We start from the raw sequence: 24,870 nt of genomic DNA, 5'->3' as shown, positions 1-24,870 counted from the left end.
GCATCATCAGGAGACAGACACCAGGCTCGGCCGCCCGCAGCCTTACCTGCGGCACCACCTGCGGCACCACCTGCGGCACCTGCCAGGAGCCCCACCGGCTCAGGGCTGGCGAGGCGAGTGGCAGCAAGCGTCACACTGCTGGGGCCTGCGCAGCCTCCTGAAGCCCCAGCCCAGGGACAGCTGCCCAGGTGGTACCTCCCAAGAGGGAAGGTGGCCTCAGGGCGAGGCACACAAGGATCCTAGAGGCTCAGGAGCCACCAGGGCCCTGCCCTAAAGGCCAGGGCCTGCTGGGGGGAGGCGGTGCCGCCAGCCTGGCCTATGCCTTCCTTGCATGGGGAGCTCAGGGCAGCATTGGGGGGGGGGAACCCCTCGGGGCACCCCTCCCCTGCAGGAAGCCCCTGAGGCCACATGGGGCCCCTGCGGGCACTCACCCTCCAGGAGGACTGACGGGATTGAGGCTGGCCCACTGGCTGCTGCCCGAGGCCTCCCGACAAGGGCCACGGGAAGGTGGGCAGCGGGCAGTGCGCCCAGCATGCTGAGCACCAGGCGCCACCCAAGCAAACCAGGGCAGGTGAGGGCAGCGGGCAGGCAGAGGGCGCGACCTCCTGGGGCCCGGGGACACGTGCACAGAAGAGCAGGCCACAGAGAGGCCGCAGGCTCCGGCCCCCTGGCCCACCTGCCATGGCTTCTCAGGAGCACCGCCCTCTCGCTGGGCAGTGAGGACTCTGCACACCGGACACCGCCTGCACCTGACAGCGGAGCCCCTGCTGCTGACCTGACGTCGCCCTGGCCTCGAGCGCCCCAACCTCAGCCACCGCCGCCCACCAGCAGGGCCCCCAGCCCTCCATGACTGGCCAGGAAGGAGCACCTCAGGGCCACCCTCACGGGCCCCACCATCCCATGGTGGCACAGGTCCTCTCCTGAAGGAGCTCGGGCCCCAGGGCTCCCCTACTCCCTGCACCTGTGACGTGCTCCCTCCTCTGGGCTCTGGGGAGAAGGTGGGTGCTCTCCCCGCCAGACCCTGAGACCACAAGGCACCTGGGGGTGAGCGTGCCCCCCGCCCCGCCCCTCCGGCGGTCTCTGCCCTCCCCCAGCACCACTCCCAGCAGGATGCGCAGGTGGAAGCCAAGGGGACTCCATGGTGGCACAGACCAGAGCAGAAGAGCAGGAGCGCCACCTAGTGGTCCTCAGGGGTAGGGCCGGCCTCCTGGACCTTCCTCAGCCTCAGATCCCACAGCAGCCAGTACCAGGGTCAGAGTGTGTCCACACCCACAGGCTAGGACCCAGCACACCCACTCACACCACGGCCTCCGCTGGAGGTGTGAGGAGCCAGCAGGCAGCCTGAGCCGTGGTGGCCAGGCACCTCACCCACGTGGGGGGACTGGGGCCAGAGCCGCAGCCACCCTGCTGCCACTGCCTGGGGCAGGTCCCAGCTTGTCCTCAGGGAGGAGGGCTGTGGGAGGGGCTGCGGTGACCGCTGGCTGGGCCCTTTCCACCCAGGACTGCATAGGGCCACCGTCTAGGAAACGCCACCTGAGCAGGGCTCAGGACACCCTGGAATGTGGCACTTCATTTCCCCAAATGCAGGCCCTGGGCTGCTGGGGAGACAGAGCTGTCACCCACCTGTCGACACCCCTTCAAATGATTCTAGAAATGTGAACACCTGACCTAGAGTTCCCACGTCCCCGAGCCCCAGTCTGCCCCGTCCTGTGAGCACCACCTGTTACCAGGGTGCCTGTGGGGACTCAGCAGGCCTGGGCCAGGCTTCTCTCTTGAGAAGGCCCCATGCAGAGGCACAGGGCTGACGACAGGACCCCCTGGGAGGCGGGGCTCCACAAGCACACAGAGCACCCCGCGAGTCCAGAGCACCGTGGGCAGCACGCCGCCCTCCTCCTCCCAGGGACCCGTGGACGGCACTGCCCAGAACAGAGGGGCTCTGAGGTAGGGTCGGTGAAGGGCCCTGAGCTGGGGTCACGCAGGGTCGGGGGCCTGAGGACGCTGCACTACTGGCTCTGGGGCAGGGGAGGGGGCCCGGACTCTCCCTGGGCTGGGGGCAGCCTGGCGCCTCTGGGTCTGGCCCAACAGACTGATTTCGGGGCTTTAAACCTGTGCTGCTCTAATTGCAAGAAGTGTGATCTGTCATAGTGGTGGCAGCAGCCATCCCCCAGAAGCCAGGGGAGCGAGTGGCCTCCCATTTCAGCCTCCTCAGCCTCCAACCAGACACAGACTCAGGACCCTGGAAATTCAGGTTAATCCAGCAAAAGCAGCTCAGCCAGGAGGCGTGGGCCAGAGGCTCAGCAGACAGGCACCAGGACAGCCCCGGCTCGTGGGGGTGGGGGAGGACGCACAGACGCCCCTCCTGGCTTAGTCCCCCACTGAGCTGGGCACCCCTCCCCGGGGACAGCAGCCTGACTCCTCGCCCTGCAGCCCAGCGTCCACACAGCACTGGACGCCTCTGCCAGCGCCTCTGCTCGCCACAGGCCACCCCCAGGCAGGAGCCCGGCCAAGACCTGAAGGAAGGCAGAGGGCGACACGAGCCCTGGATGCTTTTGTATTCTGAGTCTAGAGAAACCAGATGGGGGGGGTGGAAAGAAGACACTTGGTCCTCACGGAGGGGCTCAGGCTCCTCTCTCTAGAACATCTGGGTGCTGAGTGGTTTGGAACCTGGAGAACCGTGCATTCCTCCACCCCCAGGGGTCGTGGGGCTGGGATTGGGGTGACTTGGAACAGTGAGGGACCAGGGTCACTCTGCTTGAGCACACGGTGTCACCAAGGAGCAGCATTGGAGCATCATTCGCGACGTGGCTAGGCATGGAGGGACCTCCACGGCTGTGGCCCCGCAGATAGAGGACCCTGACCCGGCTCCCTCAGCACCCTGGCCTGGGCAGCCGCGAGTGAGAGGCCGAGACGCTTCCCTGAGCTCGGGAGCCAAGGGGGCGCCCTGGAATGGAGCACCTAATGGCTCCGAAGCTCGTCTGGTGTGTGCAGCCCACACGGGCCCTGGGGCAGGGAGAGGGCACACCCCAGGGGTCCAGGTCCCAGGCCCGTCGCAGCTTGAGGGCCCGTGGGGTGGAGCCCAGTGCCTGTGGGGTGTAGGGAGAGAGGCCTCCGCTCCGCCTGTGCTCCGTCCCTGAGTCCCCGGTGCTGGGGTCCCCTTTCCTGGCAGACGCACACCACACCAAGACACCCGGACACTTGGCACCATGACTCCTCAGGCCCCCCAGCTGGGCCAGCTCGTGCGGCCTCTTCCCACCCCTCTGAAAACCAGCAGGGGTGGGTGGCAGGGAGGCTCGATTCCCCAGTCAGAGGCACTGCTGCACAGCGAGGGGGAGCAGAGGCTGCCGGAGACGAAGACAGCCCATGGTGGTGCCACCACAGAGGCTGGCGGAAGGGAGCGCTGCACCCAGCATCACTTGCCAGATGCTGCAGAGGACACGGGGTGGCAGTTTGGGACAGCCCTCAGGGCCATCACTTGAGACGTAGCCACCCCGTCTCTATGGTGTGGCCTTCCGGCTGCAAGCTCACCTGCCCAGCCCCCGCACACCAGAAGCCCTGCAAGCCACAGGCCACGGCTGACCACCCTGGGGCCTGGAGGCCAAGAGCAAGGCCAGAGCCATTCAGGGTCAAGGCCCATGGTCCCTAGGACAACGCCCACATGGACCGCCACTACATGACAAGGACCCCAGGCGGAGGCTGCTGTATGGCACGGGGACACCGTAACCGGTCAGTCCCACCCTGGCCTGCACACCACAGGCTCAGGACCTGGAGACCCCCCCCTCCCCTCCTGACACTGAGGGGAAACCAGGCTGTCCCTGGCGACTTGGGGCCCCCAGCACCCACCTTCACCGCCTCACCAGCACAGCCCCTAAGCCCTGAAGGCAGCCCAGGCCCAGCTGACTCCGCCAGACACCCTGGGAGGCCAGGCTGCAGTGGCTGCCACTCACCAGGACTTGGGCTCCCCAAAGTGCAGGTAGTTGATGCTGTACAGGTCCATGTCCTCCGTGTGCCAGGCGAAGGTGGTCTTCCACATGCCGAAGTACAGGTAGGGCGTGTTCACGCCCTCGATGATGGTGCCGCACTCGCGCTCCACCATGTCCAGGATGGTCCTGAGGCTCCCGATGTTCCACTGCGCCACGTCCTGCAGGAGCAGCAGAGCGGCCAGTCAGCATGGCCATGACCCAAGGTGTCTGTGTGGCCCCGGCTACCCCAGTACTCCAGGAAGAGCGGGAAGGCCACATCCAGGTCCAGAATGTGTGCTGACTCTCTGCAGAGGACCCGGACCAGCTCTGCCATTAGTCCATGCCCAGACAGGGCTGAAGGCCCACTGGCTGGTGGCACCCTACCTGCCCCTCCACTGAGGCCACCTGCCAGCTCAGCGCCTGGCACACACGGCCTGGACTGCTCCACAGAGCGGACTGCATGTGGCGCTGGGAGCCGACCTGGGTTGCAAGACGGCAGCTGGTGGTGGACGATCAACGTGCCTCTGGATCAGTGACAGGGGAGGAGGAGACCTCCAAGTGGGCCAGTCCAGGGCCAGGGCCGGGGCCCAGGCCCACGCCCAGCAATGGTCCTCCCAGTCCCTTGCTACAGAAGAGACGGAGACAGCGTCCAGAGCCCTCACCGCGGATGGAGCCCTAACCGCCAGACCCTCGGTTCCCAGTTCCACAGGCAGATGGACCCCTTGCCATACAGCGCGTGAAACGTGGCTCACCAACTACTCAGGGATGTTCCCTCACGTCCCAAACCCACCGCAGCACCACAGGGCCTGGGACACAGCAGATCAGACACTTGCAAAGCAAGCCCTGGCAGGGGCCCAGGACACAACAAGGGGATAGCAGCAGACCTCTTGGGGTGAGGGTAGGAAACCCAAGGTCTTCAGAGGCAGGAGCTGCCCAGGTCAGGGTGAGGGCAGGAGAACCAGGTCCCCAAGCAGCCTTGACGCTGCACCACATACCCCTACCACGATGTGGCAGGCCATGCTGTCGGCCAGAAGACTCCTGGGGCCGGCCTGAGCCAGGCACGAACATCCCTGGAGGAGCAAGGCGCTGCCCTGCGGCCACGAGGAGGCGCAAGGGGCTGACGTCCCACCTGGTCCTGCAGCTCCCGACCCCAGGCTCGGGCGCCGTAGCCTGCACATGGATGCGTGGGTGTGAGCTTTCCCGGGGACAGGGCGGCAGGCTGGCTGGAGGTGGAGGTGCTCGTGGGACTGACGAGGCTCCACTTTTCATTTTTTATTTAAAAACAATAATGGAGCATCCGTAAGAGAACAAGGAGACCAGCCACAGGCTGAAAGAGGTGTTTGCAAAGACACCTTGACCCAGGCTGCTGCTGCCCAAGCACAGGAAGGACCCTACACCTCCACAGGAAGGACACAAACAACCTCAACCAAAGACCCAACCCACACGTCGCGGAAGGAGGCCCACAGACGGCCAGCAGCAACCAAGACACCCCTTAGCTGGCACCAGAAACGCAGATCCCAACCAGTAAGAGACCCACACTCCCTCCGAGTGGCCAGAATGCAGGCACCCACGGCCCCGGGGCTGGGGACTTGCAGCAGCAGGAAGCCATCTCCACTGGGACGCTGAAGGCACGGCCAGCCCAGGCATAGGAGGGCAGCTCCGCGGCAGCTAAGCTGTGATGCCGCCTGAGCCAGCCGCTCACAGCGTCCCCCGCAAGAGCTGCTCATGTTCACATGCCACCCGCAGAGAGACGCCAGGCCTCTGCCCGACCGCCCACCCCTGGAACGATGGCGGTGTCCTTCCACCAGGGATAGTCAAGACTGCAGCCAGCCCGACAGTGGCCCAGTGCTGGGCACCAGGAGGAAGGGAGAAGATGAGGAGCCCTGCCATCGTCCCCTCAGAAGACAACCTGGAAAGCAGCCACTGTCGCCGACCACAGGTTCTGTGAAAGGCAGGAGGAGGCACGGGACGAGCCAGCCTCCACAGGGTCAGCAGTGGGCGCACACATGGGCACAGGCCTCCGGGGCAGTGCACTCACTGTGTGGCACTGCCATGGCAGAGATGTCACCCACATCTGCCCAAACACACAGGGCCCAGAACATCCACAGCCAGTCCTCAAGGGGCTGTGACATTTTGGTGACAGGGTGCACCAACACAGTGTTGTCCATGGTCACGAACGCCCCGCTCTGGTGGGTGTGCAGCCTGGGCGAGGCCGGGCAGGGGCAGAGCCAGGCTCTGTGGGAGCTCTTGGTACTTTCTGACTTTTTCTGTAAAACTAAAACTATTCTAAGTTTTCTAAGTTTATTTTTTAAATAAAAATAAATAAGAATGTGGGATCTCACCTGGCACCAACACCATTCAAGGGGAAAGAAGGGTCTTTTCAGCAAATTATGCAGGGACAACGGGGCCACCACATGCAGGAAAGAGCATCTGGACCCCTGCGTCACACTGTACAAAACGAGCTCAATCATGCCTGTCATCGTTGCAGCAACTCAGGAGGCTCAGGCAGGAGGATGGCAAGTTTAGGGCCAGCCTAACAATTTAGCAAGGTCCCACCTCAAAGTTAAAAAGGGCTGGGGTGTGGCTCAGAGGTAGAGCACCCCTGGGGTCAAACCCCGGTACCCCCCACATGCACAAAAGGAAAAGAACTCAAGACATATCACAGACACAGCACCAAACCATGACCCTCTTGGAAGAAACAGGAGCACGCGGTCATGACTCTGGAATTGGCAATAGTTTCTTAGAAAAGACACCAAAGCACAAGCAATAAGAGAAAAAAAATAAGTCTTTCTCCAAAGGAAACACAGGAATGGCCAGTAATACACAGAAAGGCACTCGGCACCCTGAGCCACCTGGACCACGGGCCGCTCTACACCCAGGGAGGCCAGACGCGAGCAGACGCAGCAGCAGGCGCTGGGCACTCCTCCAAGCCAGAGCCCCGGGCCTGCGGTGGGATGCGACAGGCTGCAGCTGCCACAGAACAGACCCAGCCTGGCGGCTCCTTAGCAAGTTAACAGGGAGTCACCACGTGGCCCAGCAGGGCCACCCTCATCCATTGGCCCCCAAGCAATAAAGCACTCCCAGGCAGACATGCACCCAGATGTTCACAGCAGCAGCTGGCGACAGCCAAGAAGCAGGGGCAACCAACGACCCCCTGGGTGGACAGATGGCCACATAGAGCATGTCCCATGCACACCTGGAGCGTCACGCGTGCCACAGCTACAGCGTGGAGAAACCTGAGGACCCCGTGCGCAGTAGAACCAGACACACAGGGCCACAGGGCACGACCCAGTGACAGGAGCATCCGGGACAGGAGAGTGCAGGCAGGACATGGACCTCTGGGTGCCAGGGGCTGGGATTCTGCGCGTGAGGACAGGCTTTCTTCTGGGTGATGGAATCACCCTGAGCTTGGCAGCAGTGAGGGTTTCCCGATCCCATGAATGTTCTACGACCCACTGGACCCCACCCTGAACGGATGGTGTGTGCGCACGACAAGGCCAAGGCGTGTTCCCTGCAGTCCTCCAGGGCTGGGGAGGCCCTGGCCTCGGGCCTGCTGGGCAGGGCCCACCACTGAGCCTACCCCAGCCTGCAACAATGCTGTGCGACAGCCGGGGGACCAGGACACACTCAGCGTGCCACAGGCCCGCCAGTGTCTTGCAGGACAGGGTACGTGGAGGGTCAGCTCTGCCCCTGCTGCCCCACTCCCCAGAGTGCCACCTGCAGGGGACTGGGGGACGCGCCCCCCTCAGGGCCACTAGGTGTGCGATGGGTCGCGCAGCTATGGGGGCTGCTGGCTGGCGCTGACCCTCGGCCACTAGAGCTGGGCTGGAGCGACAGCTGAGAGGCTCACCAGGCACTGACCCCCAACCTGAGGTGGGGAGGGCATCTGGGCACTGTGAAAACTAGTCACCAAGGGAAGGGCTGGTACTTAGAGAATGGGCACTGCTGGGCTGCCCAACACTGGACCAGCCTGGAATGGCCTGGAAAGAGCTCCTGCTCTGTGCCCCAAGCCAGGGAGCCAGGCCTCCTGTCACAGTTGCCTGGAAGGAATCGGGAGGCAAAGGCAGCCCACCCTGACCCAGAAAGACACCACTGTCCTGCCTGAGCAGCTGCCGGGAGGAGCCGGGGGAAAGGGGCCCGCCCTGACCAGGAGGGCTGCCAGGGCTGCGGCTATCTGAGGCAGGAGATGGGGGCTTGGGGAGGTGGACACTCTCACTCTCACTGGGCCCGCAGAGAAGAAGCAGGACAGCACAAAGATGCCCCGCTACCCCCCCCCCCACCGAGTGGCAGGAACCACAGTCCTCAGGAAGCTCCGGGAACACAGTCACTGGCTGGGAGGGAGCTGCCGACATAGGCCACCCTGACCCTGCTTGGCACCAGGAGTAGGGCAGGGGGCAAGGGACGGGCTGAGCCTGGAGGAGGGGGTGGTGGCACAAGGAGCCCAGTCTCTGGACTTCCCATGCAGTACACTGTCACCAGCTCTGTGGTTCCCCCTCACGTGTGCGCCACAGTTGTAGCATGTGCGAGAGCTGGGCCTCACAGGGAGCCGTGCGGTCCCGCAGGCGGAGAGCCGGGAGCCTGCTGCGTGGCCTCTGCGAGCTTGCTGCCTGCTCCGGGCTGGGAGCGCACAGGAGCTCAAGGCCCAGGCACACTGTGCTGCGTGATCGGTGGGGAAACCGAGGCCCTGGAAGGCAGTGGTGGGTCAGGCTGCGCGGCTCTCCTGGCCCTCCCTGTGCCCGGAGGAGGGCATCTCCCACGGGTCTCTCTTGGTGTCTCTAGGTAAGCTCACCTCCAGCATGTGCCCCTCTTCCTGTGGCACAGTGCTCAGGAGAGACACACCTGGGCTGCAGGTGGCAGCCCCGTAACCCAAAGACTGCGGGCTGTGGGCTACTCAGGCGGGAGTGTGGGCTACTCAGCCATGGCACTGGCTAAGGGCTTGGGGAGGCCCAACTGCTCACGGCCCTCTGAGAGACATCTGCACATGCTCATGCCCAGGGCATTCAGCGGGGTCATGAGCCTTCTCTGCAAGGCTTTTCTCCCACCCCAGCCCTACCTAGGAGCAGAAGTCAGGTGCAGGGCAGAGGAGGAGTCCTGGCAGGGGGCACCTGTGTTGACAGGGCAGGGGCAGGCCTCCTGGCCAGAAGCAAGGACCAACTCACAGTGAATCGCAAGCGGCCTCATGGCTGAGAACCCAGGGCACCAGGTGGGTGGGCAGATGAGGCAACCAGTGTGGAGTCCCCAGAGTGCAGGGCAGGCCCTACGCGGCCACGAGCCCTCGCTGTGCTGTGGGACGAGAGGGGCTGGCTCCACGGGGCCCCAGAGCCTGCTGGGAACGACTGGCAACCAGCGGCCGGGCTCCCCGGCCCCCTTCCAGCAACCCAGCTCTGCTCCTGCCCCAGAGGCCCTCACCCTGACCAGAGGGGTCTCCAGGCCTGGCACTCACGTCATCGTACAAAGAGCCACTGATGTCCGCCCCGTAGATGGGAGAGACGAAGGTGAGGTTCTTCCAGTACTTGCGCTCCAGGTCATCAAAGTCCTGGTGCCGCGGAGTGCAGTACCTGGGAAACAGCACCCACGGGGCTGAGAGGGGGGCTGGCCACACCGCCCAGCCCCAGCCACTGAGGGACCCAGGGAGCCCAGATGCTTGGCGGGCACACAATGTGACCATCCAGGGTGGGTCCGGATGCTCACGCCGCCCGTCCCCTCAGGCCCTGGGCTGGAACCTAAGTCAGGACACATCCCAGGGTGGCTGGAGCTGGAGGTCAGAGCCCAGGTGGCTCCTGTCTCTAAGGCTGGGGCAGTAGGGACAAGGCTCTGCCCTCACAGGACACCTACGAGACCCAGGACCCAGGACCCAGGCTGGAAACAGAGGCGTGGGGACAGGAGGCGGGGCAGAGAGCTGGGTGGCCCAGCAGCAGGGGCAGGTGAGAGAACCCAGGATGCCTGGGGAAGGCAGCTCACGCCCCGTGGGACAGGGGAGTGGCACATGGGGAGGTGTCGGGGACCTTCTCAGAAGGGCCATCAATGGACACTTGAGGGCAGGGGATCAGGTGTGCCCCGACTGTGGCAGGCGCCCCTGGCAGCCTTGCTGTGGGCTGGGCTGGGCTGTGTGGCTGAGCGTGTGCCTGGACCTAGCCTGGGCCGGCGCCTGCACGCACTTGTCGCTGTTGGCCAGGCGGCGGTACTCCCCCACGGTCATGGCCTTCTTCTGGATGTTGTACTGCGTGAAGAGGCCCGACTGCCCGGTCACCACCTGCTGGATGGGGGCGGGGATCACCACGTCGTCGATGTCATCATAGGTCTGCCTGGGCTTCCACTCCTTCGGGGGGATGATCTGCAAGGCCAAGGGAGTGGTCACTGGCGCCCAGTCTGCCGCTGTGCTTCCTCCACCCCAGACCTTGGTGCTGACTGATGGGGGCCCCTGCAGAACCAGGGCCCTGGCGCTCCTGCTGAGCCTGGCACAAGGGAAGCCAGGAGTGCCCCAGAGCGCCAGGCCCACCCACCAGGGGCTTGCATGGTGACAGCTGAGCAGCGGGTGTCCCGGTGCCTCCACATACGGAGGCTGCATTTTGAGACCTTCCACTTGCCACTCCAGAGCCAGGCTGAGCACAGGACCTGCAGCGCCACTGAGGGGCTGCTTGGTCACCCTACCACCACCTGCGAGGAGGCCAGCTTAGTTCTGGGGGCAGGAGACACTGGGAGACAAAGTCCCCAACCCACTGGGACCGGTGGTGATTCCTAGAGGAGGGGACAGGCAGGACAGGAGCTCCCAGCCGGGTACAGGGCTGCGTCTGCTGTCCCCTGCGACACCCATGGGGGGTACAGCGCTGCTCCTCACACCCAGGGACAGGCAGAGGGAGGCCCTGCAACCCGACAAGGGTACCCACCAGGGGACAGCGCAAGATGTAGACCAGAATGCCTGGACTCACGGCCAGCATGACAGCCTCAGGAGCGGCCCAGGCCAGCAGGAGGCCAGACACTGGGAGATGACAGCCAGAGAAGGAGGTCCTGAATGGCGCCGGGACAGGGACTCACCCGGCCTGCTGCCGCCCCATCCGTGAGGCGAGGCCGGCCTGAGGAGCTGCGGGCCTGAGCTGGGGCAACGAGCGCCTGAGCTGGCACTGCTGCCGCCCGCAGCCCACAGTGCCCTCTCCCAGGCGGACATGAGCAGGCCCCAAGCCAGCTTCCAGGTCCCTCGGCTCTGGGGGCAAGAACTAAGCCACCCGTTCCCGCCCATCAGCTGAGAGCCCTGGGGCCGGCAGCTGTCCCCTCCAGGCCGCAGTGGGGAGCCATGCACTGCTGCCAGCTGCCAGCTCCCAGAATCGCCAAAGCCACTGACCGTCCCCCAGGACACTGCTGTCACCTGGCAAAAGCCCAGGCCCACTGAGCCATGCCAACATCTGATGGCAGCAGGCACCTAGAGTGGCGAGCAGCAGCACGGCTCAGCCACCACACGCCACCACGGCAGCGAGGGCTGGCACCCAGGGAGCGAGCCCGACTGCAGGGACGTCTGTGGCCACCAAGACTAGAGGCGTCTTGGCCTGGAGTGAGTGGAAGTCAGGGACGCTGCCCAGCCCCCGCCACCTCCAGGACGCCCCTGGAGCAGGAGCCAGCCCTAGGGCACAGTGCGGGAGGGGCTGGAGCTGGAGAGCTGGAGAGGGCCTGAGCAGGGGCTCCCGAGGCCTCCTCTAACACACCCCACAGGGCATCCCCTGCTGCTGTGTGACCCTCCAGGGCTTGAAGAGGGTGACGACACTTGAGGCAGGAAAAGCAGACAGGGACCAGGATGCGGCCAGCCCAGCAAGCTTTGCTATGGCCGCCGCAAACGGCGGGCCTATGACCCCAAGCTGCCTTGGATTCACGCAGGTGACACCCCCTCTATACAGAGCAGGTATCTTCCACTGCAGGGAGCCACCAGCCAGGGCCAGGCCAGCCCACAGCTGCTGGTGAGCTTACACATGCAGGAGGCCACCCACCAGGAACCAGTGCACTTCCCGCTTCTCTGCTCCCTGGGCGGCTTCGTTCACTGTCCCCTCCACTAAAGGCACAGCTGCAGCACACACATGGGAAAACAGGAAGGACACACCAGGTGACCCCTGGCCCGTGCCCGACACACCCCGAGCAGGTGCTGAGCTGCAGGAGCAAGACTCCTCGCAAAGCCATCGCTGTGGGTGGAAGCCACACCCCGTGCGACACCCTCCGAGTCCTGCCAAGACAGGACCCCTGGAGGTCCCAGGTGAAGAAAGGGTTAAGAAAGTGCCCTGGAGAACATGCCTCCTAGGGCCCCCCTCGGCACCTTCCAGGTGGCACGGCCCTGCACTGGCCCTTCTGTGTGGCTTAGCTGAGGCCAGGAGGACTGGGCAGCCACATGTCCACACGCAGGGAGGTGGACGTGGGTGGTCCAGGCACTGTAGCCCACAGCCACCCTGAGGAGGCAGCAGCAGCAGCAGCCCACCAGGTGGTATACAACCTGCACCAGACACCATTCCCAGGTGCCCGGGCATCGAGGCCTCAGTTGACACAAAAGGGCTGAGGAGGAGTCTCAGAAAGGCCAGCCTGGTGCCCACCTCTCGCCAACCTCGGCCCAGAGTGGAGCCACAAGCCAGGCTCCTGGGGCGCTTCCTGCCCAGGCTTCCCAGCCGCCTGGGCTCTGGAAAGCCTGATCAGGCCCTGCGAGTACTTAGTTATCTGAGGTCAAGGAAGTGCCAGGCTCCATGCCCTGGGGGGCTCCCGCTAGGCGTCCCTAGCCCTGGCTTAGTCTGGACCTAGGAAACCTGCTCCCTGCTCCCAGGCCCTGCAGATCTTGGGGAGTAGGGTAACCCGTGCAATTCTAGTGAAAGCAGGAACCCCAGCACTCACACACAAAGGGTGGTTAAGGCCAAAGAGACCCAGGTGAGGGGGATACACACGTCCCCATGGCTCGAACAGAGCCAGCAGCACACTGTGATCCTTCTCCCAAGAGGCTGGCAGTCCTAAGAGCCAAGGGCCCCATCTGGAAGAAGCGGAGGTGCCCGTGGCCAGAGCAGATGCTTCCCTGAGCCCATCTGTCCCCACAGAGTGGCGGGAGGAGGGACACGTGTGTGTGGTGTGCCACACGTGGGTACCAATGTGACTGCAGCTGCCAAGAGCTGAGCATGCGTGCCGCATCCGTCTCCCCGCCCCACTCTCCAGGAACCCGTGCACATGCGCCAGGGCCCGGGGCCTGCCCTCCACAAGCAACAGCGACCCGCGGTCAGAGAAGGCAGTGCTTGAAGCCCTCGTAAGAGGGAGAAGGGCTGCAGAGCCAGGGCGCAGGGAGGGGTGCCCACCTGATGGCTGCCCTCAGCTCAGCCAGCCGTGGACGCGGGCCCACTGGAACGGCAAGTTTAAGGCAGAGGGGTCAAGGCTCCGGGGACAGGACGTGACGGGGGTGAAGAGGGAAGGAAGAGGGGGAGGTGGAAGGGGGGCAGAACAGATGCAGCCTGGGACAGAGCACTGGAAACAGGATGGAGTGAAATGACAGGAGCAGGAAGTGCCAGGTGACATTTAAAGGACTCTCAGAGGAGAGACCAGGACAGCCAGAGGCTAAACCGCCACTGTGCTGACAGAAAGGGTGGCCTGGGTCCCAGATCAGGAAGGGCTGCTGTGCCCTAGCAAGACAGGAGTGGGCCAGCCCCAGGAGCCAAGGCTGGTGGGGCCGGGAGGAAAGGTCACAGCCACCTGCCCAGCTGCCACGGGCATGAGGGGAAGGCAGGCCCCAGGACGGGAACCAGACAACCCTCCCTGGGGTCGGCCAGCAGAGCGCCCATGGGCTCGCTCGGGAGCCTTCCTGAGATGGCAATCCCTAGCCACAGAGTGCTGGGGAGGCTTGTGGAGGAGGCGGGAGGCCAGAGCCACACAGCGGGCAGGGGCTGGAGCCAGAGGTGGCGGAATTGCCACCCTGCCTCACCAGGGTGTGTGACGAACACAAGCCAAGGGCAGAGGCATGGGGTCACTGCCAGCACGCAGATCCACCGCCCCCAAGGCTGCGAGGGTGGGAGTGTCATGTGAGGACCCCCAGGAGGGACGCGAAAGCCAGCAAGAGCACCAGGAAGAACCAGGCAGGCAGGAGCGGGCTACCCCACTCGTTGCAGGGGACAGACATAGCCTCTGGGCTAGCGACTGAGGCCTGGTCAAAGCCACCCACTGCCGCTCCTCCAGCTTTTGAGATAAGAGTCTTTTCTCCAAGATGGTTGGAAGAAAAAACAAGACGGTGTCTGGCAAATGAGAAGGACCTGAGGTTCACGTTCCGCCATCCACAGGGACAGTTCTACTGGCACGCACCTTGCCGCAGTTGCATGCCGTCCTGGCTCCTGAGCTGACGCCCTCACTGTCTGGCGCTGTGCAGAGACTGCGCGCCTGGGCTGAGTGGCAGAGGGAAGTGGCAGAGAACCGCCTGCCAGGGGAAGCCTCGGCCACGCAGCAGCGAGGAGCACAACCCACGCGGCCGGCTGAGCCAGCCAGCACTCACAGCACCAGGCCACGGGCCCCCTGCTGCCACCTCCCCCGTTCCTTCCCTTTTCATCCTCTTCACGTCCTGTCCCCGAGCCTTGACCTCGTGCCCCCCCCCACAGGGTGGGGGTAAAGACTCAAGAAACCCCACCAGTGCCGTCTCCAGGGAGGGGGCTGCGGGCGGGGCTCAGCCACCTGCACCCCCGCTCTCACCCGCGCACCACGGGCCCAGACGGGAAGCTGCTCCAGCTGGGCACAGTGCCGCCCTGCAGTCCAGACGTCCAGGCGCCCAGGCCAGGAGGACAGCGGCACTCCCTGGTTCCAGACCAGCCTATGCAGCACAGCGAGACCTTGTCTCAAAAAGCAAATTGTTCAACCAGGAATAGGGAGGAAAAAAGTGAGGCCTCCTAGCACCGGGCCCAGAAGGCTCCGGGACCACGGCAGCAGGCCCATCTCACTGCCTGCCGGCGCCCGTGGGCCCTGAGAGCACCACGAGCCGGCTGATGGCCGCTGGGGAGGGCCCAGGACAAGCCGGGGTGCGGGAAGGACAGCAGGGCAGTGCAGGCTGACGGCGGCTGTGCCAGGATCAGGTCATCACCCACCTTGGCCAGGCCTGCCCGGTGGGCTCCCTGCGACTCTATGTAGGCCACGTATTTGTTGAAGTCCTTGAATTCCTCCATGGTCGGGCGGAACGTCATGATTTTGCAGCTGGGGTTCTGGGCCCCGTGGTCCTCAGAGCCCATGGTGGCAGCACCTGTGGGGAAGCAGAGGTGAGCAAGTCAGCGCCGCCACCCCCCTCCTCTCCCTCCATCACTGAAAACACCAGGGCCACCACGGGCAGGGCAGCGGGGCCCTCGAACAGAGCTGGGGTGCAAGAGGGCTGGGGCCGGCTCACCGTGCGGGCTGAGCATGAGAGCCACCATGACGGCAGCTGGTAAAAACAGTGCACCCTGTTTAACGGACAGGCGAGCCTGGGGGCCAGCACTCGTTTTAAGCAGAACCCTAGGAAAGAAAGCTGCCCAGATCAGCCCCTCGGCACGTTCTCTGGGTCAGCTTCAAATCAAGACATCCACTCCTCAGCCAGACGTGTGCGAGGGACAGGAGGGCTGCGGCTTCCAAGGTACGAACGGGAGTATGAGGGCGTCCTCCCACACACTGCCATCAGGGAGCCCGGCAGCTCGGGGCAGCCCACTGCAAGGACTCTGCTGGGCACTCTGGTACTGGCCTGGCTGGCTGCCGTCAGCAGAGCCAGGACCCAAGCAGGAGAGAGCAGAGGTGCTCACCACACCACTGGCCGCTGGCGCTGCAACTATTGGGCACTGGGCTGCCCTCTCACCAAGGAGGCTACAGGCTGGGCAGCTCCCACCTGCCACGGGAGCTAAGGGGACCAAGGGGGTGACTGGCAGCCCACCACCAGGAACAGGTTTCAGTCGGCCTCGGGCAAGGGTCTTCCTTGCAGATTAAATTCTCCAAAACAAGGAGAAACCAGTGTCCGCCTAGAGTTAGAAGAGGCAGGAAGCCAAGTGCGCACACCGAGAGCTAAGGAGAAGTTTCAAAAGTTCACCTGCCTATTCCGAGAGCCCCAGAGTAACCCAGGAAGTGACAAAAGGGCAAGAGAATTCCCTCCTAGAAAGGGCTCCAGGTCACCAAGATGCAGCCCACCAGCTCCCCAGACGCACTCCCTGTAGTGGGCACTAGAGGGCAGCAGGCACCCAGGAACCCTGCACAGGGCCAGACCCGGAAGCCCAGTCAGTTCCCACCTCCATCAGACGGAAGTAAGGCCAAGGGGCCACTGGCCTCCTCACCACCTGCCCTGTCCACCATGTGCCCTCCTCAACCACCGCACTGCCATCTGGGGTGCGGGGGGCTGGGACCAGCTCTGAGGGACACCCCCACCCCACCCCTGCACTGGTGAGGCCCTGAGGGGATGAGCCCTGCCCAGAGCCCCCATCCCACAGCCCTGCACTCTGCACAGAGTCCTCAGGCTCCTCCTGAGCCAGCCAGGAGGCCACAGCACTGCAGACATGGCTGATGGCCACACAGTGGGCAGTACTGCCCAAGTGCTTAGGAAGGAAAGGGACCATCACAACCAACCCCACCAGAGAACAGGTGCCAGTGTCACAGGCCACAGAGGCTTCCCACCCAGAAGGCCGCCCCTGCTGGAGCTCTGACCCAGCCCTGGAGTCCGAGGGGCCCAGGCCACCACACTATGCCAGCCAGGCTGACCTATCCCCAGGGCCCTGTACCTGAATCCTCCCCTGCGGCTCCACTAGCCCCACAGCCTCCTGGACCCCCTGGTCCTTCCTGCCCTTCCACCCAGACGCCCATATGCCACTGGGGACTTCTGGGCTTGTCCTCGGGAAGCCAGCCGCTGAGGGTAGCAGAAACCTTGACCAGCACAGTGATGGCTAAATGGCCAGGGAGCATCCACGAGAGGGCGCAGCAGGCCACCTGCCTGGCAGGCAGTGCGACAGGCAGGGAGGTGAGGGGCAGGCCCAGCGTGAAAACCCCTGGTCTCACCTGTCCCAAGACTCAGGTGCATGGGCAGTGACTGTGGCCGGCACATCCAGGCCTCCTAGGTCTCAGCCTGCCCTGGGTGTCCCCTGCAGTGCCTGCAGGACTGCACGGCAGCGCCCTCTCCCACAGGTGACCACAGGGGCCACCGAGGTGGGCAGGCCATGGAGCTAGGTGCCCAGACAGGTTCTGCTGCCATCCCGAGTCTCCCACCCTTGTGGGATGTGCCAGGACCCAGTGGCACCCACCAGCTCCCGTCCCCTCCCCCTTTCCTTTGGGCTGCTTCTTCTGCCCCCAGGTGGCCACAGTAGAGGGGTCTCCAGCCCCTGGGGCTCCTGCAGGAGGGGCTGCCTCCCCCTCCAGGCCTTCGGGCAAGTCACCCAGCGTCCAGGCCTGCCACATGCTTGCCTCCTGCCCCAGGCCAGCATGTCCAGAGCAGTGTGCCCAGGGCCAGAATGGAAGACCCTGGACAGCAGCTGCCAGGGTCTAGAGAGGTGCCAGGTTCATGCTCTGGGAAACGGGGAGCCCCATGCCGCAAGGGTCCAGGGGTGAACCCCTGAGGGTGCACACAGCCCACGCCGCTGATACCACACTGTCAGGATCACTGCTCTGGTGTGATATGAGGGACCCAGACACTGCCTTGGTAACCCAGGAGACCAGATCCCAAGCCTGAGAGCTGTGACCTCTCCAGCGGACTCCCCATACAATGGACTCGTAATCTAACGCCTCACAGGGTAGTGACTGCAGGCCAGTGGGGATGACTGGAGGAAGCCGGCCACTGAGATCACACTGTTGGTGGTGGTGGTACCAGGGACTGAATTCAAGGCGCTTAACCACTGAGCTGCACCCCAGCCCTTTTTATCTATTCCGAGTCAGGGTCTTGCTAAGTTGCTTAGGACCTCACTAAGTTGCTGAGGCTGGCTTTGAACATGTGGTCCTCCTGCCTCAGCCTCCTGAGCTGCTGGGATGACAGGCGTGTCCTCCATGACGGGCAGGACCACATACCTTGTCCCTGGCTCCTGGCTCTCCTCCCTGGCTGCCACAGGCTGAGCCGCTCTCCTCTGCACACCCTCCACCATGGCGCTCTGCCTCCCTGGGCTGCAGCTCGGGCTCAGCCTCCCGTGGACTGTCCCTCTGCCACCAGCACCAAAACATGCTCTTCCTCCTCTCAGCTGTTCCGCAGGCGTCCTGGCCACTGCGCCACAAGGCTGGCGAACACATGCTCTCACCTGGAAACTCTCGCTCCGGGACAGGCTCGCCACAAGAAGGGAGAGCAGGCCAGGGTGCCGGGCAGTCTCCGCACGTGCCTCTCCCTGCCTGTGTGTGCCCTTTCAAGTGGCTTTTTCTGTAGCTAATGCATAAAGAAGAAAATCTAAATGCTTCACAATGTCCACCATCCACAGCACTCGCCCTGTTTTGTGAAAGAAGAAATTACAAGCCAAGTGTGTGCACACACAATAACCAGTGAGCGAGGCTGGTGCACGTCAGGAGGCTCAAACAGGAGGCCAAGTTCCAGGTCAGCCTGAGCAACTTAGCAAGACTCAAGTCTCAAAATGAAATTTCAAAAGGGCTGGGGTGCAGCTGGTGGGAGTGGCCGTGCCTGCCGCGTGTGGGATGGATGGCTCCCTAGTTTTGAGACAAATACCTTGGCTGGAGTCTATCCCTGGGCCCCGCCCTCCAGTTTACCAACACCAGGCCAGGGCAGAGGGCCTCGGAGAGTCCCTGGGAAGAGCACACACCGTCCAGGACAGCAGTGTGCTCCATGGCAGCACACCACAGCAACCCCAGGGTCGAGCCCCAGGAAGGCTGATCAAAGGCCAGGCCGGGGTCCTGAGCAGCACTCACCAGCACAGACCCCGAGGGGCCCGCACGTCCAGGTGCTCAGCATCCCTGGCAGCGGGACATGCAAGTCGGGACCACAGGAGGTGCTCTGTACCCTCCAGGTGCCAGGGTCAGGAGGAGACAGGTACTGGTGAGGAAGAGGGAAGCCAGGCCCTCGCACCACAGGAGGGGCGGAGCTGGGGCAGAACTTAGCTGACGAGTGCCCAAGGGCAGTGAGAACACACCATGTGTCCACCACAGTGCAACCCATAGCAGCCAGGGAGCCAGCACCGTGGCCAGCCACACAAGGTGCCGCTCGGCCTCACAGAGCACGGCAGCTCCGGGCACGGACACAGAGGGGCCTGCGTGACACCGTGCTCAGCAAGAAGCAGACCCCAAAGCCACACATCTTCTCCCTGGGCAAAGAGATGAAAATGTCCAGAAGGGACAGTGGCGGTGGAAGCTCGGCCAGCGGAAGCCCTACGTGAGGCCTGAGTCGTGCATCTTGGTGGGCGAGCTGCTGCGTTGGGCCGGGGGGGGGGGGCGAGCTCCCCTGCACCAGCAAAGGGAAGGGGCTGCGAGGGGACAGACAGGAGGCCTGCGCCAGGAGCGAGAAGGCCCCGCCCGCCTGCCCGGGAGCCCAGGGCTGCTGTGGAGGCCTGCAGAAGGCGGGTCCGCTGACAGGTTAGGCGGAAACCTCCTCAGCACCTGGCTGCTTACGGGGGCGACGCACTTTGCGCAGCTCTGACACGAGGGCCCGCGGGGGACGCCAACCTCTGGCCACCTGCCAATGGGTAGTCTGCCCTACAACCACAGGGGCATCCTTCATCAAGGGCCCTTCCTCTGGCTCCTGCTGGGCCAAAGGAGGTGGTGGGCTCCAGCTCCACCAAGGCCCAGGCACCTGCAGGCCACCAGGCAGCGCCGGGCCAAAGTAGGCCCCACGGCCTGGGGTCCGAGGCCCACTGCCCCGTGCTGCCCCGTGCGGCCCCGTGCTGCCCCTTGCAGAGAACTCCAGGAGGAGGCAAATGCTCCAGAAGGAAGAGGAGGAGAACGGCGGTCACCTCCTCTTGGCAGGGAGGCGGGCTGCAAGGCGGGCCCACGGGGGAGGGTGGCTTTCCACCAGCGCCTGTGGGTCTCCCTGCGTGGAGCAGCTCCACTGTGAACCACCACGCCCTGTGCGGCCCAGTGCTGCCCCAGGCCTGCCCCACCCTGGACCGGGCGCAGGGCTGTCCCAAGGTGACAGTCTCTGTGGGCGGACCTCCTCTGTGGGGCACAGCCAGGCAGGCCCAATCCAGAGAGCAACCAACAAACCCTCGGAGAGGGAGAAGCCCAAGCCAAAGCAGGCCCAGGGCAAGAGAGGCCATCAGGCAGGGACAGGGACTGGGCGTGAGCACCCGGCATGTGGGGCACAAGTCACAGACAGATCCAGGGAGAAACAGTCCAGACATGGGGGACACTGGTGATGCAGGGCAAAGCTTAGGTGAGCAAGGCGGAGTGGCCAGGGGAGGCCAGCTGGGCAAGCTGGGTGGCCAGGATCAGCAGCCTGTGCCCCAGGGGGTTGGACGGGAAGCTGAGGGCTGGAAGGAGACGGGCCCAAGGGATGACAGAAAGCTCCCTCTACGTGGGGGACAGCCACAGGCTGGGCCAACTTTGGAACTGAGACCTGTGCAGTGGTCACAGGCAGCACAGTGCACACACAAAAATACACACGAGTGTGCACACACACACCCCACAGACACACACACCCACCCCACAGACACACACACCCACCCCACAGACACACAGACACACCCCACAGACACACACACCCCACAAACACACACACCCCAGACACACACACCCACCCCACAGAAACACACACACACCCCACAGACACACAGACACACCCCACAGACACACCCCACAGACACACACACGCCCCACAGACACACACGCCCCACAGACACACACGCCCCACAGACACACACACCCACCCCACAGACACACACACCCACCCCACAGACACACACACACACCCCACAGACACACAGACACACCCCACAGACACACCCCACAGACACACCCACCCCACAGACACACACCCCCACCCCACAGACACACACACCCACCCCACAGAAACACACACGCCCCACAGACACAGACACACCCCACAGACACACACACCCCACGGACACACCCACCCCACAGACACACACACCCACCCCACAGACACACAGACACACCCCACAGACACACAGACACACCCCACAGACACACACCCACCCCACAGACACACACACCCCACAGACACACCCCACAGACACACACCCACCCCACAGACACACACCCCACAGACACACACACGCCCCACAGACACACACACCCCACACACACACCCACCCCACAGACACACACACCCCACAGACACACAGACACACCCCACAGACACACACACACCCCACAGACACACACACCCACCCCACAGAAACACACACGCCCCACAGACACAGACACGCCCCAGACACACACACCCCACGGACACACCCACCCCACAGACACACACACCCACCCCACAGACACACAGACACACCCCACAGACACACAGACACACCCCACAGACACACACACACCCCACAGACACACACCCCATGCTAGGAGCCACAAGCAAATATACAATGTATGGCACCTTTGGTTGTAAAGTGACGCCAGCTAGCCACTGAGATGATTATGTTAAGATTTACATTCATATGCAAACTGGACTCCCGCTGTTCACCTTGGCCTGCTACCGGACTCATGTTACGGACTCATGTTACGGGACTCATGGAGAGTTCCCATTGGTTGGGGAAGGATAGTAGGAGGAAATTCCGGGGGAGGTCCGGGGGACCCCGGGGTTCCGGTCGGCGCGCGGTTCCGGTCGGACACCCTGGTGGGAGGACCGGTTTTTGACTTGCTGGCGCTGAGAGTGTTAGCGGCTTTTTCAAAATAAAGTTTTGTTCCTGCTTGATTGGCTCGTGATTCTGTGCCCAGCCAAGACTGCGGCAACCCCACAGACACACACACCCACCCCACACACACCCACCCCACAGACACACACCCCACAGACACACACACGCCCCACAGACACACACACCCCACAGACACACACACCCACCCCAGACACACACACCCCACAGACACACAGACACACCCCACAGACACACACACCCCACAGACACACAGACACACCCCACAGACACACAGACACACCCCACAGACACACACACCCCACAGACACACACCCCACAGACACACACACACCCCACAGACACACACACCCCACAGACACACCCCACAGACACACACACCCCACAGACACACACACCCCACAGACACACCCACATCCCACAGACACAGACACACACCCCACAGACACACCCCACAGACACACACACCCCACAGACACACACACACCCCACAGACACACACACCCCACAGACACAGACACACACCCCACAGACACACAGACACCCCACAGACACAGACACACACCCCACAGACACACACACACCCCACAGACACAGACACACACCCCACAGACACACAGACACCCCACAGACACACACACACACCACAGACACACACCCCACAGACATACACACCCCACAGACACACACACCCCACAGACACACACACCCCACAGACACACACACACCCCACAGACACAGACACACACCCCACAGACACACCCCACAGACACACACACCCCACAGACACACACACCCCACAGACACACACACACCCCACAGACACAGACACACACCCCACAGACACACAGACACCCCACAGACACACACACCCCACAGACATACACACCCCACAGACACACACACCCCACAGACACAGACACACACCCCACAGACACACACACACCCCACAGACACACACACACCCCACAGACACACACACCCACCCCACAGACACACACACACACCCCACAGACACACCCACAGGGGACGCCAGCTCCTGTTCTGCTGCCAGCTGACTGGGCAGGATGATGGTCCCCCAAAATGGCCATGTCCTCAGCCCTGGAATCTGTGGGGATGTCACCTCACAGGGAAAAAGGGACTTTGAAGACAGGATTAACCAAGCACTTAGAGGGCTCCTGGCTCCCGTGTGCCGCAGGAGCACCCGCACAGTCCCGTGGGAACGCCACCCTCCCCTGCCCCCCGGAGGGCTGACAGCAGCACCCTGTAGACTGCAGGCTACTGGCCCTCACATGCCAAGGCGAGGGTGGTGTGTGCGTGTGTCGGGTCTCTATAATACAGCTCCTGTTACCCATGCACGCGCACGCGCACGCACACACACACACACACACACACACACACACACAGCCATCTGCTCGGGACCCCACACGCCTCAGGGCCTGGCTCCCGAGGCCCCAGCAGCCTGTTGTCCTGCCACACATGACCACCTCTTACAAGCGCTGTCCCAGGCTGCCCAGCCAGCCCCTCCACAACCTGGGAGAGGAACCAGCAGGGACGGCCAGAGAAGTGTGACAAGAAGGGACACAACAGCCAGGCTGAGAGCCACCTGTGGCAGGCAAAAACTCTCTTGGTCACAGCCACAGCAGCCGGGGGCACCCTTCCAAGATCCTGCCCCATACAGCTCCTCACCCATGGGCTGACCCCACGAGCCACAGGCAGGGACAGACCACTGAGCGTGTGAGGCCCCCACCCCACCTACAGCGGAACTGTTGTGGCCAGGCAGCGTCCTGTCCACCTAGCCCACCCCACAGGGGCCCATGACTAGACAGTTCTCCCTCTGGACGCCGGCCCTGGGACAAAGTGCCCAGCAGCAGGATGGGCCACCAGGAGGCAGGCTGAGAAGAGTCAGGGCCACCCTGTTGTGGCCCCACTCTGTGTCCAGTGAGCACTGAGAAGCCCGGGACGCTGTCCCAGCCCTCAGTCAGCGCGCACTGCGGCTGGTGCCGGGGACGGTCTGATCCGGCAGGTGCTCAGACCCAGCAGAGGCAGCAGCCTCGGGCTGGGACCAGAACAGCGCTCGGCCCGCATCCTCCTCGGAAGCCCGGAAACCAAGGACGGGTCCTTGGAAAGTGGGAGGGGCTGTCTGAGCATGGAGGGTCAGAGTGCCCTGGGGACCCCAAGGGCCATCTCTCCCCAGGCTCTCCCCTCCACCTGCTCCCACAGGTCCCTGTCCCGGGAGTGAGACCCCAACACCCAGTGCACCCCAGCCAGCGCAGGCCCACGGCGCCCCCACTGTGTAGAGACTCCCCACTGAAGCACCTCCCACAGGCAGCCAGGACACAGGAGCCACCTCCAGGCACAACTCTTGCAGAGGTGGCCTAAGACAAACATCTGGGAGCCCAAGCACGTGGCCACCAGCAGCCCCCAAAGCTGCCCTAACAAGAGCAAGGGGAGCCCTCATCTGTGGTCCCATCTGTGTGGGGAGCCCGGTGCAGGGAGGAGACATTGCTCACCCACCCACTGAGCACCGCGGTGGGCCAGCTCCTCCACAGGCCACATACTCCTGCCTGCTGCCCAACTGTCACCGCCTGGCCCCCGTGTCCCGCCCCACCCACTGTGCCAGCTCCTGCGCTCCTCTCAGCCTGTCCCAGAGGCAGGGCCGGCAGCGGGAACAGCAGCTCAGAGATACAAGAAGGATGAGCGCTGAGCAGAGGTGGCCAGAGGAAGCCCAGAGGGTGCTGGACAGGATGGCTCAGAGGCCACACAGTGGACGCTGCAGGACTGGCCGGATGGTCAGAGTTGCAGAGGCCAGAGGAACAAACAGGAATACAGGCGGCCCAGGGCACAGCTAAGGAGAACCGCAGCTCCAGAGGTCTGGGAGGTGTGCCAGCGCACAGGGGCTCAGAGCACGAGTATGAACCGGGCTGCGGCCTGGGCCCTGGCTGACCGGGACACTGTGACAAGGAAGAGCAAGGCCCAGAAGGCAGGAAGGGCCGCCCACATGCCTAGGCACGAGCGCCTGGCCACTGTAACCCCATGACTGCCTCCTCCCGCAGTCTGAGGCCAGAGGCCAGGAGCACCTCTCCTGGGCCCTGATCCTTCGGGGCTCTCCTTGCGTTTCCCCACAGCCCTGGGCTCCAGCCCCCGTCCAGCAGCGCAGTGTC

At 63.7% G+C, this 24,870-nt stretch overlaps 1 protein-coding gene across 1 annotated transcript in view; it reads right to left on the bottom strand.

The window, feature by feature from the left end:
- The window catches only part of KDM4B (lysine demethylase 4B), a 114,067-nt gene that overhangs the window by 63,776 nt on the left and 25,421 nt on the right, over positions 1 to 24,870 (bottom strand). The window contains 4 exon segments of the mRNA XM_081283512.1: positions 3,945 to 4,138; positions 9,403 to 9,517; positions 10,118 to 10,293; positions 15,032 to 15,183. Of these exon segments, the coding sequence (XP_081139638.1) occupies positions 3,945 to 4,138; positions 9,403 to 9,517; positions 10,118 to 10,293; positions 15,032 to 15,172 (626 nt within the window). The 5' untranslated portion in view covers positions 15,173 to 15,183.

This window comes from Spermophilus citellus (assembly GCF_964194105.1).
Source record: "Spermophilus citellus genome assembly, chromosome: 3".
In the NCBI taxonomy this organism is placed as follows: domain Eukaryota; kingdom Metazoa; phylum Chordata; class Mammalia; order Rodentia; family Sciuridae; genus Spermophilus; species Spermophilus citellus.
The sequence above is the reverse complement of the archived record's forward strand: the minus strand, read 5'-3'. Positions and strand labels throughout refer to the sequence as shown.